The 20593-nt window shown below is 41.9% G+C and overlaps 1 protein-coding gene across 7 annotated transcripts in view; it reads left to right on the top strand.

The window, feature by feature from the left end:
• Positions 1 to 20593, top strand: part of CEP43 (centrosomal protein 43) — a 2274574-nt gene that overhangs the window by 1836974 nt on the left and 417007 nt on the right. For 6 of the 7 annotated variants that reach the window (XM_044069434.1, XM_044069407.1, XM_044069390.1 and 3 more), the window contains one exon: positions 10952 to 11023. In XM_044069434.1, the coding sequence (XP_043925369.1) occupies positions 10952 to 11023 (72 nt within the window). The remainder of the gene's footprint in view (positions 1 to 10951; positions 11024 to 20593) is intronic. The other variant, XM_044069398.1, reaches the window with a different exon arrangement.

Below are 20593 nucleotides of genomic sequence, written 5' to 3'. Positions count from 1 at the left end.
GTGTTTCCGTACTTGGACAACTGGTTCATAATCGCTCAAACCAGGCATCTCCTGATAAAAGCATGACATTATGTACTCCAGCTTTGCTGTCATCTAGGAATTACCATCAATCACAACAAATCTCAGCTAGAACCATCTCAGATATTGGAGTTCATAGTTGCCTTGTTCAATACATAATCAGTGACAGCTTCCCTTCCCTTACCAAGAGTGCAAACTATTTGATTTCAAGTCAAAAGTATAGTTCAAAATTCTTCTCTGTCAGCTTGATTGATTCTTCAAGCCTTAGGGTCTGTGTTCACTGCAATATTTATAGTTCAGTTAGCAAGATACCACATGAGAACTCTTCAGTGGACCCTAGCAACTCAGTGGTCTATTGTACACCACATGTATCCTCCCAGATCAGAATAGCTCAGGTATGTAAAAAGTACCTCGTGGTGGATTCACTCAGATCAAATATTACAAGGCCGTCACTTCATTCTTCCTCAGCCCAAAGCCATAGTGACCATGGATGCCTCCCAAATTGGGTGGGATGGGCACTTCTTAGGAAAGACAGTTCAAGGCATCTGGTCCCCCGAAGAGGCCAACACGGATATCAATGTTATGGAAATGAGAGCAGCACTCCTAGCTTTGCAGGCCTTTCAAGACTCTCCCTTCTGAGACTATTGTGATTCAGACAGACAATATGTCAGTGATATGGTACAGCAACAAATAAGGAGGAACCAGATCTTACCCCATGTGTCGAAAAGCTCTGAGTATGTGGCAATGGGCGATCTCATCCAATCGATTTTTGATAGCAGTGCATATTCCGGGCAAATCCAACTTGATAGTAGACAAGTTCAGTAGGCCCATTTTATTGCCTCACGAGTGGTCTCTGAACACCAGAGTTGTGGTAAAGATATTATGCCAATGGAGCCAACCTTGCTGCCACCTGTTTGCATCTCCCCTCAACAAGTGCAATGCATTCTTTGCCCTGATCTCCCCACAAGGGGAATCACCAAGAAATGCTCTTCTCCATGACTGGCCCTCTGGTCTCCTTTATGCTTACCCCCAACTCCTCTAATCCCCAAGTTTCTTCAGAAAGCATTTCGAATGAAGAGCACAGGCATCCTCATTGCACCTTATTGGCCTCATCAGATTTGGTTCCCCTTTCTTTTACATCTTCTAGTTCGACCACCATGGATTCTAGATCCAATTCCAGACCTTCTGTCTCACCCGACAGGTATGATTCAACCAAACATTTCAGGCCTAAAGTTGGCCACATGGTTTCTCCACTTCCATTGATAGCCAGACAATCAAGGCTGTCTTCCTGTGTACATTGCATTCTTTTGTCTTCCCATAAAGCTTCCACTAGGAAAATTTACAGGAGTAAATGGAAAAGATTTGCTTTTTGGGCACAACAAAGACACCTTGATCCTTTATCATCACCAGTACCTAAAGTTCTTGAGCTTTTGGCTGCAATTTTTAATGAAGGGGATAGTTCCTTGATTGTTAATGTATAACTAGCTACTATTTCTAATTTCTGCATAAGAACAAATAACTCCTCCTTAGCTTCTTCAAAACTTTGTAAGGCCTTTATAAGGGGAACTTCTCTTCTTAGACCCCCTTTTAAAGATCCAAATCGGTCATGGGATTTGAATTTAGTGTTACAAAATTTAACTCTGTCTCCATTTGAACCATTAGCAAAGTGTGAACTAACATTTTTAACCTGGAAAACTATCTTTATAATAGCTATAAACTCTACTCAAAGTCTCTGAACTTTAAGCCCTGTCTTCTAAGCCACCTTATTAAAATTTTCATAATGGTAGGGTAGCATTACAAACCAACCCATCCTTCTTTCCTTGTTAAGGTGGTGTCAGAATCCAACATCAATCAGTCTATTAATCTTCAGTTTTCTTTCCAAATTTCATGAACGAGAGAGAATGCATTACATTTGTTGGATATTCACAGTCAGTCACGTTTCTATTTACATAGAAAAAAATCTGAGAAAAAACAGATCAGTTATTTGTTTCTTTTGTGGAATCAAAATTGGGCAAACTAGTTGTCAAAGTAACTTTAGCTAAATGGTTAATTGATTGCATTTCCTTTGTCTATAACAAATTTGGTTTGTCTTTGTCAAAACCTTTAAGAGCCTATTCAACTAGCTCCATGGCAACTTCATTGGTATTCTTATCCAGGTCTTCCATGAACGAAATCTGTATGGCTGCAACTTGGGCTAATCCTCGTACCTTTATTACGCGTCACAAATTGAATCTGGTCTGGAACGGAAGAGCAGCCTTTGGTTCAACAGTGCTCAACAGTGCTCAGGAATATCCTTCCTTAGAATCCTCCTGAAATTCAGGTAGCTGGGGACTCTGTTCCACTTGTTAATGAATGAATGAAAATTAACAACATCAGATAAAGACATTATGTACTCACTATGTTGTCCATTTTCATTCTTCCTCAATCCCCCCTCCCTCCAACCCCCCCTACCATTTGGTTTGTGACTTCTGGAAGAACGAGAAGATACTAAGGGAACCAGTTTTCCTGCCTTTGAGCTCCAGATATTGGTTTGTCATCCTAGTGCTGTTTCTAAATTTCTATGAAGTTATAAGACCAACAAACAAGATATGAGGTATGATAGGGGACTAGAGCATTGTGGGTAAGGGAGGAGCTTGAGAGTTTCCATTACCCATGAGCTGTAAAAACAACCAAACCCACTTGTTGAGGAAGACTGAAAATGGATAACACAGATGAAATGTTATGGTGACTACATAACTTTTTTTTTGTTCCGTTTGAATTGTCAATGGTCTGGTTGCATAGAAGGTGCCCTTAGGCTCTGGTTGCTGGCTGGCTGTTGTGTCCTGTGCAGGATATTTACCCGTTTAGCTAAGGTTATTGCAGTAGTGATTATTTGAACATTATTTTTATGCTAAGTTTACTTATACAACTGTACATACCTCTCAAACTCCTAATGCAAGAAATCTAGACAAAACCTAAAATAATGGGGGGACAAAGGCCCAAAAATATAGGGATGGATTTTAAATATTGCTCTTATAAACTTAGATAGCTGCTACAATAACAGGATTTGTGTTAACATACATTTCTGAAGGATACTAGTACTGCAGTACAAGGACAAAATGATTGACTTCAACAATTGGCTAAGCTTCTGGTGTCATTCTAAAGGGATCCAGTATCTGTCTGCTTGGGATGACATGGTCGACAGACCACGATTTTTTGCCAGAAATGGCCTGCACCTGTCGCCCCTGGGATTCTGGATACTGGCTAAGGCTATTGCCGCCCCTATAGTGCCTTTTTTAGGCAAAGTTCAAATGATAAATTCACCACTGTAACAGGAACAGGCAAGCAAAAACTGAGGGTAATGCTACTCAATGCTAGAAGTCTAAATCTCAAAATGCACTCCCTCTAGGAACTCCTTAAAATGGAGAACATCAATATCTGTGCAGTGACTGAGACCTGGTTGAAGGCTCCAGAGAGCACCCCTGCATTACCAGGCTATAACTCATACCACACTTTTCAGCCATCTAACCTGGACCGGAGCACCAAAGGCGGAGGTGTGCCCATATTCATTAAGGATATCCACACCTTCAGGCTAGTTGCTCAGCGTAATGCATCCAAGGTTATCCAAGTGCAACTAACTGGGCAAAACTGCAATCCAAATTGTAGCTTGCTACAGATCCCCCACCATGCCCCAGGATTCCCACTCCTCTTTTCTTGATATACTGGAAAATATTAGCGTTTAACCAAACAGCGTAATAATGGGTGATTTCAACTACCCCACCATTAACTGTGAAAACTACCCCGTGTACCAACTCCTTCGCTCAACGCTTTCTGGAATTCATAAATTCCAATGCCCTGAATCAACTTATCCATACCCCCACCATGGGCAACAATATCCTAGACCTAGTCATTACCAACATGAGTGACTGGTGTTCCACACCTGAAGTCAACTCCTCGTTGGTCCAATTCGACCATAAGCTAATCACTCTAGATATCCACATCCCCCCACCCCCCATTAAGGAAATCATGGTAAAAAATTTCTCCAAAGCCAACTTCCTGCTTCTTAAGACAGAAGTGGTGAACTTCATGACACCCATGCAGCTAGTATTGCCACCTTTTAACAAGGCCAAAGTGGGACATGGGGGTGTGGCCAGTAGGACACGGGGTGTGACCAACATGACACTGGCCACACCCCCACCACGACATCACCAGAGGTGTTAGAGATGCAGTATTACAGTTATGGGTACAAGACTGTGACATTACAGCATACCGAAAACTCAAACCACTGCATTAACTTCTGAGCATGCATCCACACACAAAAAAAAAAAAGAGGAAAAAGTCCGTAAACATTTAACTTTTAAGAATACTTCTTGCAAGAGCAGCTAAAATAAACTACAATGTACCGTAGACTCCATGGACACCTTTTACCTCAAAACATAGCAATTAATAGTAATTTACCCAGCACAGTGATGCAATAAACAGTCCAAAGTAAAATCAGCACCTCTATATTCACGCATTACAAGCAAAGCAGGACATTTTAACCTTATTAAAGGCATTATAAAAATAAAATGCACACATTTACAACTATAAATGAAAACAATCTTGAAACAGCTTCAGCAAGTTGGCAATATAATATAATATATGCAAACGTGATCACTGCTGCTCCTGTCTACAATTCAGTACACTAAAAGAATTCACCAGTGCCAACACCAATCGTGTATTTAAAACTAGGGTGTTTGGTAATTGCAGCAATACATGGGTTATTTACTTAGCTACCTGCCAATGTAAAGCTTTTTATGTTGGTCAAACCTCTAGGTCTCTTAGAATAAGGATGACAGAACATCGTAGTGACATGAGGAACAAAAAAGAAACAAATGCTTTATACAGACACACACGATACAACATCCCAATGCCCAGTTTATGTTCATGATCATTGACAAAATTCAGGGAGACAGGAACAACCAACAGGGTTGGCACACCATTTTAAACCACAAGGAACAATATTGGATAACCAACCTTGGATGTTTATTCCCCCCAGGTCTGAATGACCATCTGTGAGTTTCATAGAATACTGGAGGATTTCATAATCATGGTCACAACATCAAACATTTATATAGATCAAGAATCAGCACGAAACATTCAATGGTGGTTAGGCCCACCAACACTCATATTATACTCAATAAAGCATGATAAAAAATTGTTCAGGATACGAACATGTATATGTATGATTTGGTATTCGTATCTGGCATGATGGCTCCAAACATTGAGTATTGTACAATTACAATGTTGATTTTGTATTATCTACAAGCATATTATTTCTATTCATTATAATCTATAATATAGCTGAGAATGAGGCCACTATATTCTTTTGGCCTTATTTTGTAATATATTATATGATCAGTACTTGGTTCATTATTATCTAGCTCTTTTGAACATATGGTTATCACCCTTCAAAATATCTATATACTAGTGGTATATATTTTCTACTTTTTAATACTATGATATGCATTCATAAATATTGGCCATGGTATTGGTTTATTACCTTGTAATATGTATGTCCATATGATGGCTGACTTCCAGAGCTTTGATTTTTATCTTCAAAATATGATTTTTATCTTTAAAATATGACTTAATATTTACACCTCTGGCATTTTTATGTCACTGGTAATATGTTTAATCAAGAAGGAATATGCACTTTGATACTCCAGTCACTGGGTGGTGCTGTAATACTGCTTCCAGGTAGAGACTAGTATAAATGCAGGCTGCTACATTTCATTCAAAAAAACTTTATTGTATTTATTGATAAAGGCTGAATAGCCGAAACCAGTCTGAATTTGGAGGAATTATAAATAAATAATCATTATTTCTTCATTACCACGTGTTCACTATCGTTTTTGCTGGTCGTTGGTGGTTTACAATATAATATATGCACCATGTTAGCTATTAACATTCCCCCTCAAAAGGTAGACCTGTACCACATCCACATTGACTTGCAAAAATAGGAAAAATTACCTAAACAGTATATCCTTACTTCCTGAAAACAGCATTAATTGCACACACTTCCACACAAAAAAGGGCAAACTATGCTCAAACATTTTCTATCTGCAAACAAGAAAGTACCCTGAAAAAGCTATGACAATAGAAATACATCACACTACATTTATATTTGACTGCCTTCCACCAGAAATAAACAAAACCTCTATACACACGGTTCAGCCTTTAAAAAGTAATGCTTCCCAGTCATGCCCCCAACAACAATCACAATTATATATACATACACACAGGTGTTATATCTTTAAAATCTACTACTTGAAAATCTCAAAATAACCACTGCACAGATTTAAATACTGCATACTGCTCCCCCATCTACCTCTAAACAGTAAAAACTTAAAGCACGATATTCCCATTTTAAATAACTAAAGCCACAAAATACTATGTACTTACCACTATCACTGTCTTTGCTGGACTAGCTGGCTTCCTTCCTGCTGGAATGGCTAGCCAGATGACTGTCTCTCTGTCTGCTGAGTGGCTGGGCTGGCTAGCAGGCCCCCTTGCTGGCTGTCTAGCAGGCTCCCTTGCTGGCTTCTTGGCTGGCTGTCTAGCAGGCACCCTTGCTGGCTTCTTGGCTGGCTGGCTAGCAGGCTCCCTTGCTGGCTTCTTGGCTGGCTGGCTAGCAGGCTCCCTTGCTGGCTGGCTAGCTAGCAGGCTCCCTTGCTGGATTCTTGGCTGACTGGCTAGCAGGCTCCCTTACTGGCTTCTTGGCTGGCTGGCTAGCAGGCTCCCTTGCTGGCTTTTTGGCTGGCTTCCTTACTGGCTTCTTGGCTGGCTTCCTTGCTGGCTTATCTCAATCCTTTCCGATTCTGAAGTTATTACCAGCTGTAGAGCATTCATCTAACTGCTCTACAGCTGCGACCTATGTAGGGCTCTTCCGACGTGAATCCACACCCCCTTCCATCCTTGCAGCCAATTGCTGCTTGAATTACACCACCCGGACCTAACAGGGAATACCTCTAACTGCAGGTCCGGGCTGGTGACGTAGCCACATTGCCGTGGAATAACCAGAAGTCTTTTCAGCTTTTCCACGGCAATTCAGCTACACTGAAAAACGGGACTTTTAAAGTCCCACTGCCTGACAATGTGGGCAATGGGATGAAAAAGCTCAACCCGTGAGTTTCCCACTGACAACGTGTTGGGTGGTAACCGTACATGCAGCTGGACAGTACAGTTACAACTGCTGAATCCTACACAAATGCACTCTATAAGCACTTACATGAGTGCATGGATCGTGCTATCCCAAACAGAACCAAGATGCTATCCTCCAAAAAAAAGGAAGCCAATCTGGTGGTCCTGTGCCATAAACAAACTCTACAACAGAAGGAAGAAACCGTTGCAAAAGAGAGTAAAATCCCATGAGTGGAGGAGCTCCCTAGTCAGCCTCAGTAATAAGCCGAGATCCCTTATAAGATCCTACAAAGCTAGCTACGAAAACAAAATCGCCACTAATTCTAAGGATAACCACAAAGCATTCTATAACTATGTCAAGAATCTCAATGGCAACACCCAGATCTGCTCTGAGTTGCAGCACACCGGCATGAAAATTACAGAAGCAAATGATATTGCCAACATCCTGGCAGATAGGTTCAATGCTAACTTTAGCCCCCTCTCACCCCCTAAAGGGCCCATATCTGTACAGGAAGAATGCAGAGTCCCTGTAATCAAAATTACACAGGTAAAAGCTGCACTCTCTAAAGCCAAAAACACAGCATCCATGGGACCGGACAACATCCCAGGCTGTGTTTTACAAGAACTTCAGAATGAACTAGCTCCCCACCTAAGCACCATGTTCAATCATAGCCTTATGTCAGGCTTTGTGCCCACTGAATTGGCACACAGCAACAGTTATCCCACTCCACAAAGGGGGAGCCACCACTGATCCCAGGAACTATCGCCCTATTAGCCTGGTCTGCAAGGCCATGGAACGTATCATTATGGAACTCACAAACAAAGACATTGGTAACCTCCAGACTCTGGACCCCACCCAGTTTGGGTTTGTGAAAGGAAGATCATGGCTCCTGTACCTGATCGACTTCTTTGAGGCAGTCACCAAAGCCGTAGACGAGGTTAAGGTGGTTCACACAGCCTATCTTGACCTCGCCAAGGCTTTCAACACCATCTCCCATTCTGGAATTATAGCTAAACTCACTAAACTAGGTATAAATCCCTACATCACATGATGGGTTGCCAACTGGCTCACTGACAGAACCCACACTGTAAAAGTTGCAGCCTCCAAATTTGACTTCAAACCAGTGACAAGTGGAGTACCACAGGGTTCAGTCCTGGTACCTCTTCTGTTTGGTATCTACTTCTCTGAAGTACAGGATAACATAGAAGGCCTTTGGCTAATGAAGTTCGCAGATGACTGCAAACTAGGAGCCATAGTCGAGTCCCCAAATGATGTGGACATCCTACAGAAGGGCCTCACTGAGACAGATGCCTGGTGTCAGAGCCATGGCCTCAAGCTCAATGCCAAAAAGTGCATTGTCATCCCCTTTGGTAAAAACTGTGTACCCGTGAACTACCACATAGGTGGCAGTCTACTTAATGCCGAATGTGTGATAAGAGACCTTGGGACCCAGGTGGACAGTAGTCTCTCCTTTGATAATCACATCACCACAGTAGTCAGGAAATCCTTCTACATGGCACACCTCATCACAAAAGGGTTCTCATCCAGGAAAAAAGAGGTCATTGTTCCCCTACTCGGCATTCATTAGACCCATTATAGAGTACAACGCCCCTTTTGGAATGTACCTCACAAGACATCTGCAGCAGTTGGAAAGGCCACAGAAGTAGCTCACAAAGAGGACTACTGGCCTCAAACAGATGCCCTACACTGACGGTCTCAAAAATCTCCAGCTTTACTCCGTAGCATATCGCCTACTCCGACGTGATCTCTGCATAACATATAGAGCTATGTCAAACCCAGAGCTATTGGACTTGCTACACGTAAAGAAATCCCAATCCCTCTGAGCTACACGCTCTAGGGACCTAAACCTTGTCACCACAATAAACAGGACATGTTGGAGGGATAGATTCCTGTCCCAGTGACTTCCCATACTCTTGAACAAACTACCCATCTATGTCAAGCAAAGTTCCTCATTAGCACTCTTCAAGAAAACTCTTGGTGAGTGGATGAGAAATAGGAAATACACCCCGGGGATCATTTCTGTGGCTCTGCTCGACAAGGGCACATGAAAATAACTTTCTTGGGTGGCATAAGCCAGGGAACCTTGTTGGCTAGGCTTACTTAGGCCCTTGGGCCGATAGCCTAGTACCTACCCATGAACCTGTATGTCATTATTTGTTCATATTTAATGACTTCTGCCCTCTGTGATTTGCCAGAAAACCACAGATTTTATGACTAACAGACCAAATATTTGAGGCAAAAATCTGGAGACACTGTGAAAAAATGTACATTTGAGAGGTATGCAACTATACTTTCCTGAAATAAAGCAGTATTCGCAGATGTCATTTCAATTAATTGCTTTCTCCTCTGCCAGTGGTAAGTGTCTTTAAGCAGGTAACTGTTGAAAAAGCAATGGGTAGCCTTATTTATCATCATGTATCTTAAACAAATATGTACATGTTTTGTGCAGTGGATTGTTAGAAATTTAGATTGTTGTCCTTCTGCATTCCACAGTGGCATACTCATTGGGGACAGCTATGGTGCTCTTGGCATCCAGGAATATAAACTGATCCACTACAGTGTGATACCAGTACAGCTTTCAAATCACATTAATTTTAAAGTTCCAAATTGGAAAGTGCAGTTAGAAGTGAATAAAGTTGTTTTCCAATCCTTGAGACCTTTTTGGTTACAGTTGTGGAAACCTGACAGTTTTTGGTGATCCACTTGACCTGTGTCATTCCATTTGAGGAGCTAGTGGCGCAGTTCTTTCCATAAGATTTTGAAGATATTGTATCATTTGTACCAGTTAAATTATTTTAGTTTTCAGCTTCATGCAAGGTAAATCAGAATAGAAGACGTCAGGCTTCCGTCCCATTGGTACTTATCATCCTCATTAACTTGATGGGGGTGGTACTGCATTTAAGTGGGATCTGAATGATCTTCATATATTTAAAATGTTTGGGTCTATATTAGAACATCAAAGTTTCAAAACTTCGAATGTTCTAATATCGACCCCATTCAGCGAAAGCTGAAAATATCGAAGCAACAGAAAAACAAATTTTTTCCTAGGGAAAGAATTCGGTTGTCCATTTCTCTTGCTTCAGTATTTTCAGTGCTGTGGTGGAAAGTTACGGGTCGGGTTCAGGTAAGTGTGCGATTGAGTGTGGCTTAGGTTAGTTAGGGTTAGGGTGCGAGTTAGGTATGTGTGCAGTTGTGTGGACTTGAGGGTTAGGGTGGGGTAGGTGAGTTAGAGTTACGGCGCGGGTCAGGTAAGTGTGTAATTGTGTGGACGTGAGGCTTAGGGCGGGTAGGTGAGTTAGGGTTAAGGTGCGGGTGAGGTGAGTGTAACGGACCTTAGGGTTAGGGTTTGGATTAAGGTAAGTGGATAGTTAGTTGTGTGTGTATAGTTTAGTGTAGGGTTAGGTGTAAGATTTTAGGTGTATGTGTGTGGATTGCTGTTTGTTTGGTGTGCTTGTGTTGTGTGTATGTGTTTTAGAACAGCAAATTTTTTCCCCTAGGAAAAAATTTGCTGTTCTGTATGTTCGATGCTTTCAGCTTTCAGTAAATAGAGGTGTCAATATTAGAACATTCAAAGTTTTTAAACTTTGATGTTCTAATATAGACCCAAATGTTTCAGGTATTTGAAGTATTTTGATGCACACACCTTTAGAGCAAAGATTGTTTTTTTTTTAAATTCCTTGTGGCACCTTCTTCTCTTGTCTGATGATAGCGTTTCATAATTATTTTTTTTTTTTTTTTTTTTTTTTTTAGTAGGACTCGGCAAGACTGCAGAGATGAAAGAACTGAAAACAATAAATGATAAAATTAGCAGACTTGAATTAGGCAAGTATACTTCACTGTTTATCTTATTTATGCTTATGCTATGTTTAAAAATCTAAAAACTGTATTTTATAGTTTAAAAAGATATTGGTTTGTTTTATGTAGGCACCATTTCTTTGAAATGTGTTTTATACACACACACACACACAAATAGTTAGCTGGGAGGTGTGTTTTTGAGTGTCATGTGATATTTTACAAGGTGTTTAAATGAATGTCAATTAAATTTGCTTGTTCTGATGAAGTTAGGCGTTGGTCCGACGAAAGCACTTAACCTCTGACTAATAAAGTGGCTGCTACTGCAGTTGCAGTTCATTATTTTTTGTGGTTTTGAGTGATTTTTTGTTTATTCAGTTTATTATGCTTGTATATATCCTGGTATAATATGGCATGGCTTTTAATAAAATGATTAAAGTGAATTCTTCCATTATCTGGTTAGTACATAATCAAGATGTTAAGTGTTATGCTTTCTGTTTCTAATGGGGGGTTAATTTGGTCATTACCCCTTAGTCTAGGTATTGCACCAAGTGGTAACATAATTTATTTATTTATTTATTTTTATTTCATTATCACATGTAGTGGATATACTTAGCGGTAGAATGAGTGCAGTCGGTGTGGCACTGATTTTTAGTGCATTTCTAGGAAATGATAAAATATCCTATTATACAGCTTCTGTCTCTTGCAAATTGGGTTCTACTTGGTGGGCTTGAAACATACATCCATGCTAACAGCTCACTCTTGCTCATTTCTGAACAAACACCTGCATTATTTTGCATTTACATTATGTTTATTCAGAAATGCTTCCTCTAGGTGTTACTACAATGTGCACATCTGTGTCTGTGCAGACTAATTTTTGTATGAACAAACACCTGCATTATTTTGCATTTGTGTATGTTTATTCAGAAATGTTCCTGTATTTCTCTACAGTGTACGTGTGGGTGCACGGATGAGTTTATATTTTGCAGTAGACCTTCATTCTAGCCAGGACTTTGTGCCTTAAGCCTGTTGCTACCAAGAACAAGTCCCATGTGCTATGTGCATCTGATTTAGATAAATAGCGTATCAGAAATTGAATATGCAAATTTACCCTTTCAGTACTGTTGACCCTTTTTGTCTCTTTTGTACTTTTCTTTCTGTCCCCTTACACACTCCTCTTATTCTGGTCCTCGGGATATCCAGTCTTAAAGTGCCAACACAGTTCAGCCCAGTTTCTTAGTGGTATGCAAAATGACCTAAAGTTAAGTTTACACTAGTTTTTCTTATAATGTGTCCTAAATGTTGTCCACAGATTGAGATCAGTATTATCTGGCCATCCCATCACTGCCCTCTAGTTACATTAAGGAGAGCCATTTTAGATTAGATGTATGTCTTTTTAACCTGATGGCTCAGAAATGATCTTTCTCCATGCTTTTCCTAACCCCCACCCAAAAAAGAGAGGGAGAAAAACTACCTTGTGAAACCTACAGCTCTGTCTTCTGTTTGGATCTTCAGTGCAGCTGCCTTCCCCAAAGAGTTGACAAGGATTTCCTTCATAGATCCAGCCTGTGAAACAAGGTAGATGCAGTTGTGAATTTGGCTGACATCAATTTGCATTTCTGTAGACATTTCTTTTCATAGCTGTAACTGGTATAACTTTTCAGATTTAAACCAGAATTTTTTTTCTGAAAAATTGTGCTCACTGTAAAATTTTAGATGTGATGCTGTCCTGTCTTGCCTTCATTCTTAACTGGTTGGGTTCGGAACCGATTTCGGCCTTATACAAAAGCTTGAGGTCTTCCACTGGCTCGTGGCTGTAACCCTATCCCATCATGCTGTAGGAAAGCTCCCCAGATTTTGTTGGATCCCAACTTGCCTCTTAGGGCTTCGGCGCGGGTGAGCTCGGCTCCTACATCTGCCTCGGAGCCATCCTTCCGGGTTCTGGAAATGCCTTCTGGTTTTTCAGAGCTGTGAGTTTCCTCAGATCAGGGGGCCAGGGGCTTTTGAGGTGATGAGAGTGCTGTCTCCACAGACAGGTCCTCTCTCAGGTCTGGATATTCTTCCCCCAAAGACACCGGTGTCTGTTTCGGCACTACTGCATCCACAGAGATGCGGAGACTCTAGGCCTCAGGATGCCACATTGGATGAACCCCTCTCTTCCAAAACCTCTCCAGAATACCCTTCTGAAGAGGTTCCTCATAAGAGATTTTGCAAGTTGAAACATTTAGACTCCCCAGAGAAGTCCATCACAGCCGATAAAGACCTTGCTGAGTCAAAAGGGTAATCTTGGTCATCCTCTGAGGATGTCTCCTTCATAAACATCTTGGAAATATTTAAACAGAGAGGTGGCTGGAAGCCCATCAGTCCTTCTGAGGAGGAGTCTGTATACCTGAAGGCTTTTGGATCTCGCCCTTCCGCCACTTGGGTGTCTCCACCTTTCGACAAACTGATGGATCTAGTTTGTCAAAAGGTGTGGGAGTCTCCAGACTCAGTGGAGCCTGTTCTCCGGAGGTCAGACAAATTCATAACAGTCCCTACAGATAAGAGTTTTCTTACAAAGGGTGTCCCAGTAGATGCTGTGATGGTGGCGGTGGCTACCAAGAAGGAACTTTCACAGACGTCCTCTTCTGTCCATCCGCCGAACAAGGAGTCTTGTATGATGGACAGATATGGAAAGCGGACCTTTTCTTCAGCGACCTTTGCACTCAGATCGCTGAATTATCTCACTCACTTTTCCAGACTTCAGAGAGATCTCCTGAAGGAGCTAGGAGATACTCTCCAAGGTTTAGTAGCAGAAGGGGTATCAGCGAAGGTTTCCTGTCAACTCTCTACCTTAAACTCACTGGTCAACTCCTCCATGAGACTCATTTCTTATGCAGCGGATGGAGCGAGTAGGGCAGTGGGTTCAGGAATTTCCTTAAGGAGACATTCCTGGATGCGCTTGTGTGACTTTGCGGAGTCCTTTAAATCTTCTTTTGTTAATGCCCCTTTCGATGGCTCATCCTTGTTCGGGCCAAAAGTCAAAGACACACTAACTAGGTGTGAACAGGAAGGAAAAACTCTCTCTGCTGTAGGAGTCCGTTTTCCCCTACCTTCTAGACCTTATCCAAAAGGTCAAAAGGGAGGAAATATTTAGTTCTGAAAATCCCAGAGAGCTTTTCAGGACACACGTGGTGATTCTTCCCTCAGGGGCAGAGGGGAAAGCAATAATGGAAGACGCTGGCCATGCAGGAGAGGGGATCCACAGAATCAGGGAGACAAGGAATCATTCCTTGGTAAGCCCTTTAAGGAGGCCCGTCTATCTCTGGAGGCAGTCGGGGGTCGCTTATCTTTGTACCCAGAAGCCTGGCAAAAATAACAAAAGACAACTGGGTACAAAGCATCGTATCCAGAGGTTACTCCATACCCTTTTCTTTCTCTGTCCCAAACATGAAAACCATCCTAGATGTTCCATCCAGTCAAAGGGAACAGGCAACTCTAGAAATACAAATGTTGCTAGAAAAAAAAGAGTCATCCAGACAGTCCCCACAGACCAAATAGGATCCTGACCTTTTTAGTTCCAAAGAAAACAGGGGACTGGAGACCCATGCTGGATCTCAGTAAATTAAACAAGTCGGTAAGAAAATCAAAGTTCTGGATGGTAACACTGCAGTTACTACTCCCTTTTCTGGGACAAGACAATTGGATGTGCTCGATAGATCTCCAGGATGCGTACTACCACATAAAAATGGACAGGCAATCCAGGAGTCATTTGCACTTTTGGCTGGGAGCCAGTCACTGTCAGTTTCAAGCTCTGCCCTTTGATCTCAGTACAGCCCCCAGACTGTTCACCAAGTGTATGGCAGTAGTCACGGCTCACTTGAGATACTTAGGATTCCGTGTGTGTCTGTACCTAGATGAGAACGTTTCCGTATCGGTAAAGGGAGGGAAAAAGAACCATTACTGTCTATAAATTCAAATTGCTTATTCTGGAAGCCTTTGAAAAGGAGGGACACCAAAGATTTTTTAGAGTGCTATGGTAATTATATAACCATGTCAGATACTAATAGCGACACTGATTTATTAGTAACTTTAGATGTAGTCTCATTGTTCACATGTATTCCCAATACATCTGATATGGATTTTTTGAGACTCTTTTTAATTGAGAAGGAAGTACCCAGGCATCTGGTTATGAGAATTTTGGCACTTTTGGAATTGATTCTTACTAACAATGTTTTTCTATATAAAGAAAGATATTATCTACAGACAAAAGGGGTTGCCATGGGAACCCCATGTGCAAACTCCTATGCTAATCTTGTATTAGCTTATTGGGAAAACATGTATGTAATGGGTAATGACAATCATAAAACAATTTTATAAACGTTTTGTAGATGATGTCTCCTTGTTTGGGCGGGTAGTGAAGATGAACTTACTGACTTTATCCAATATATCAATGGAACAACTGATTTTTTAAGTTTTGAATGTAAAAGTTCTAGCTTTAAAACTGAATTTCTTGATGTTCTGATTCAGAAAAGTAGGAGAGATATACATTCTGAGATATATGGGAAGGATTGCTGGAGAAACAACATTTTACATCGTACCAGCATGCATCCTCAACATATTTTTTCCAGTATTGTAACAGGACAAAGCTTAAGGATATCCCGCCTTACCACCGATGAAGAGACATTCAGCTCTAAACAAGAGATGCTGGTTAACAATCTTATAACAAGAGGGTACAGCACACATGAAACACAAACTTCAAGGATTAAGGGAATAATAAATAGGAACTGGAATATTTTAACAATGGATGAGAAAGTAACTCAGTAGGAGAAAAACGTAGTTTCTCATACAAAAATACAAAGTCATTAAAAAGGCTATTATGTTATGAAAATAACAATAGAGATTTGATTACATCAGATAGACAAGGAACTTTTCCTTGCAGGAATTGCAACCAGTGCATTTTTATGTCTGGCGACAATAGTTTTAGACATCCTGACACAAATCAAGTTTATCCCCTCAATTTTTATGCTGACTGTAAGTCGCAAGATGTGATTTATGTTGCTTCATGTCAGGCATGTTTATGCTATTATGTAGGCAAAACTAACAGAAGTTTAAGAGAACGTGTCAGGGAGCATGTCTACACCATCAACAAGGAGAATGAGAAAAATGCTTTAGCCTGCCATATACTACGGAAAGGCACATTACATAAGTTTAGATTTACCATACTTGAGTTGATTAAGAAGTCAAATAGATTGGGTAACATCAAGAATTACACCGAGGAAAGAGAGAATAAATGGCTAATATGATTACAAAGCTATAAAGGGCACAGCTTGAATGAAAGAGTTACACTCAAACCATTCGTAGCCGCTCACCCCTATACACGATGTTCTTCGTTTTCCATTGCTGCAGTCCTTACTATTGGGTATAGTCCGCATCCAGTCGGCCCGAATACCAGAGTATAAGACTGACGTCGGTCAGGGCGCATTAGACTGACGTCAGTACGTCAGGGTACTAATGCGCATGACCGGCGTCATATCCTCAGTCTTTTTTGCCGCGTGGTCCGATGCAGACGCAGTTTTGCGAGTGCAGGTTGGCGTTCTGAAATATTTCCGAAACCGGAGTTTCAGACCGAATCAGAGTTGGCTAAGTACCCGTTGGGGAACATTTTGGTTTTTTCTTGCCTCAGTATTTAACCGGATGTCAGAAAAAGTGAATAACTGTATTTCTTGTGGGAAACTAATACCTCATAGGGATTACCATACATTGTGTATACCTTGTTTAGGGCCTGAGCACGACGTTGTTGGTTGCCGCTCTTGTGCTAGGTTTAACAAACGCACTATTAAGAGGAGGTTAGACTGTGCCAGATTAGTGTTTGGGAAGCGTTGCAATTATAAAATGCCGCCGGATGCTCCGGCGCCAAGAAGCGCAAGGACAAAACAGCGAAGCCTAGGGTTGATGAACCGGCAGTCCCGGACGCCGGTTCTTTAGATGGCTCAGTGGAGCCAGAGGTTTTGCCAGGAGTTTCTATGGAATCTCAGGCAGAAACTTTACTTTTACAGGATGTACCCTCTCAGGAGGCAGGTCAGGCTGAGGGGCTTCTCAGGTAACTATTCTTCCCTCTCTTCCCAAAGTAGTTAGTGCCTCTCCTTCTGTTGCCAAAACTTCTTTTAGAAATTAGACAACTTCAGCTTCAGTACGGGCTTCTCCTAGCCTTCGGGTTCTGTAACTAAGAAACATATGGTTAAAATGGCAGAAGATTTGATTACTATGATTAGAGGTTCGATGGGCCCTCCTGATAAGAGGCCTAGAGTGGAACCAGAGTTTGACAGATTTGAACAGGTAGCAGGGGCTTCTGAGTCTTCTCGGAAGATTTGCTGGAGTATCCTCATTATTCTGATTCTGATGTGGATGATGCCACTCCTTCGCTTCTCCTCCTGAGGATTTTTCTTTTCAGAGACTCTGCATTCCATGAGGGAGCACTTTAAATGGGAAGGCCAGGATTACTCTGATTCCAGGAAGAGACTTAGGGAATTCTTTTTACCCCAGCATAGGCCCTTAGCTATACCTCCTGTGTTGAATGTGGTGGAAGATGTTTTTGCAGAGGCTTCCCTGAACCCTGATTCTTTGCCTCCTGCTCCTGTTAAACCTGATAGGTACTATAGGGTGCCCGAAGCTCATAAGTATTTGTTTAAGAGTCCTAGGGCGGACCCAGAAACTGTTTCTCAGGGGCCTAAAGGTGTTAAGGCCTCTGTGGTTAAAAATCCTGTTCCCACTGACAAAGAGGCAAGGGCGTTAGATAGGTGGGGTAAGAAAGTGTATACTTCTTCCACTCTAGCCATGAGGGCGTTGAATTGTCAGTTTCACATGCTGAAATATCAAAATTATCTCCTTTCACAATTGAAATCTAAGGTGGATGCTTTGGCGGAAGGTATTGATTGTAAAGACTTGCTGGATTTAGTTTATGTGTCTGAACAAGTGGGCAAGCATTCTTTGCAATGTGGTTTTGATGCTGTGCAGGCCTCCTCGAGGGTGGCTGCCACTAGTTCTGTTCTTCGCAGGCATGCCTGGTTGAGGGATCAAAATTTGGCTGAGCATGTTAAGACACGGATTTTGGATGCTCCTTTACAGTCTGATGTGTTGTTTGGTTCACCTGTGGAAGCAGTTTTAAAGAAAATGGAGGACAAAGCTAAGTCTATGCAAACTGTTAAAGATTTTTTGCAGGTACAGCCACCGAAGTTTAGTAGAAATTGGCCTGCTAAGGGGTGGACATATCCTGCTTATGATTCCCAGTCTAGGGGTAGGTCTAGGCGTGGTAGGGGCAGGGCTCAAGGTTCTTTTAGGCCTAGAACAGGAGTTCACCTGCTCAGACTTCTGGTGAGGGCAGGGGTCAGTCCTTCGTAACCAGACCCAATGACCTGCCTTTTCAGCTGCCAGTAGATTCTCGTCTGGCAGCTCCTTTGGAAGGACGACTGTCTCTTTTCAAGGAAAATTGGGATTTAATTATTCCAGACAGATGGGTGTTGGACATCATTCAGCCAGTCCCTGTATCAGAAAGGGGCCTAGGATTTTATTCTCGCATGTTCCTCGTACCAAAAAGGGGAACACGTGGAGACTGCTTTTGGATTTATCTCTCCTCAACACTTATCTGGACATTCCCAAGTTCAAGATGTTGACGTTACAACAGCTTTTACCCCTGCTGGGCAAAGATCACTGGATGGTAACTTTAGTTCTCAAGGAAGCTTACCTTCATGTGCCTATCAGGCTAAGTTACAGGAAGTATCTGCGGTTTCGAGCTGGAAATTCTCTTTATCAGTTCTCTGCATTGCCCTTTGGCTTATCTACTGCCCAGAGTATTCACAAAGGTTCTGGCTCCAGTGATAGCTTACTTCAGGCTACAAGGACTTCAAATCTATCCTTATTTAGACGACTGCCTGATTCTGGCTCAAGAAAAGGAGGACCTTCTACAGCATCTGGAATATCTTATAGCAGTGCTAAGATGCCTAGGGTATTCTGTGAACGAAATAAAGTCCAGTCTAGTACCCTCTCAAGACATGTGCTTTCTGGGTGTGAGACTGAAGACAGCAGCCCAGATGGCCTTTTTAACCCCGGACAAACAAAAGAATCTATCACTTTACTTCCATCAACTATCTCATCAGTCCGTGCTGACTGCAGAGACAGTCCTTCAAGCATTAGGGTTCATGGCATCTTGTATTCTGGTGCTTCCCAATGCCAAACTGCATATGAGGAAGTTACAATGGTATCTCAAAATGTATGGACACAGCACTGCCAGGATTTAGACACTGTCATTCAAATAATACCTTGCCTTCAAAGAGAATTTTTGTGGTGGGCTCAGGAATGTCACCTAAACAAGGGACTCTCTGTGACCCGGCCAGAGGCGAGTCAGATTTTACCGACAGATGCCTCAGACATTGCTTGGGAGCTCATCTAAATGGAAAGTGGATACAAGTCAAGTGGCCTGCCAGACTACAGCATCTACATATCAACATGAAGGAGATGTTAGCAGTCCAGTTCGCATGGCTGGCTTTCAAGGAGTTACTTCTTCCAGGGCAGGTGTTGATTCTAACAGACAACACAACTGTCATGTGGTACTTCAACAAACAAGAGGGAACACATTCTTATCCTCTATGCAGGCAAGCGATGATTTTATGGGAGACTGCGCTACGCTTGCACCTAACTCTTCAGGCAAGGTTTCTGCCAGGAGCACAGGACTCCTTAGCAGATGTGTTAAGCAGACAAATCATGGATCCCCACAAGTGGAAACTGGATCTTCATGTATTTCAGAAATTGACAGTGTCATGGGGAACTCCAGACATAGATCTGTTCGCTTCTCCACTAAACCACCAGCTGCCACAGTTTTGCACAAAGGGGTTTCATCACACAGCTTGGAAAGTGGATGCTCTGTCTTTCAGTTGGACAAACCTTCATGTGTATGCCTTTCCACCTCTGCCTCTTCTTCCAAAGGTACTGTTAAAGGTCAGACAGGACAGGCCAAGGATGATTTTGATAGCTGCAGATTGGCCTTGGCAACACTGGTACCCTCTACTACGGAGTCTGGTAAAGAAGCCTCCATGGCCTTAACCTTTGATTCCACATCTGTTTTCCCAGCAGGACGGTCATCTGCTCAATGTCAAGCTTCACTCTCTTCATCTGACAGCCTGGCATATTCTGTGTTGAAACACAGCAGGTCTCAACTTCCTCAACAAGTTTTAAATGTGATTAGGGAAGCTAGAAGACCTAGTACAAGGAAAGTGTACTCAGCAAAATGGAAGAGATTTTTATTTTGGAGTAAAGCAAAGAATTTGGAGATTTCTGAGCCTAATTTGAGTATGGCTCTTCAATATCTTACTGAGTTACTGGACAAGGGTCTGTCCTTCTCTTCCATTAAGATTCATGCTGCAGCGATCTCAGCTCACTATGATTGTGACCCACCATTGTTTTCGCATCCTTTGTTCAAGCAGTTTCTTAGAGGGGCAAAAATATAAGACCCAGAGCTCCTACTCCTGCTTGGGATCTCAATTTTGTGTTGGAAAAACTTACTCTACAACCTTTTGAGCCTGCGGCTACTGCTGAATTGAAATATTTGTCATGGAAGACTGCTTT

Source organism: Protopterus annectens, chromosome 1.part0 (genome assembly GCF_019279795.1).
Source record: "Protopterus annectens isolate FY-2018-M chromosome 1.part0, PAN1.0, whole genome shotgun sequence".
Classification (NCBI taxonomy): domain Eukaryota; kingdom Metazoa; phylum Chordata; order Ceratodontiformes; family Protopteridae; genus Protopterus; species Protopterus annectens.
Note: the sequence above shows the minus strand (reverse complement) of the source record. Positions and strands in the feature narration are given on the sequence as shown.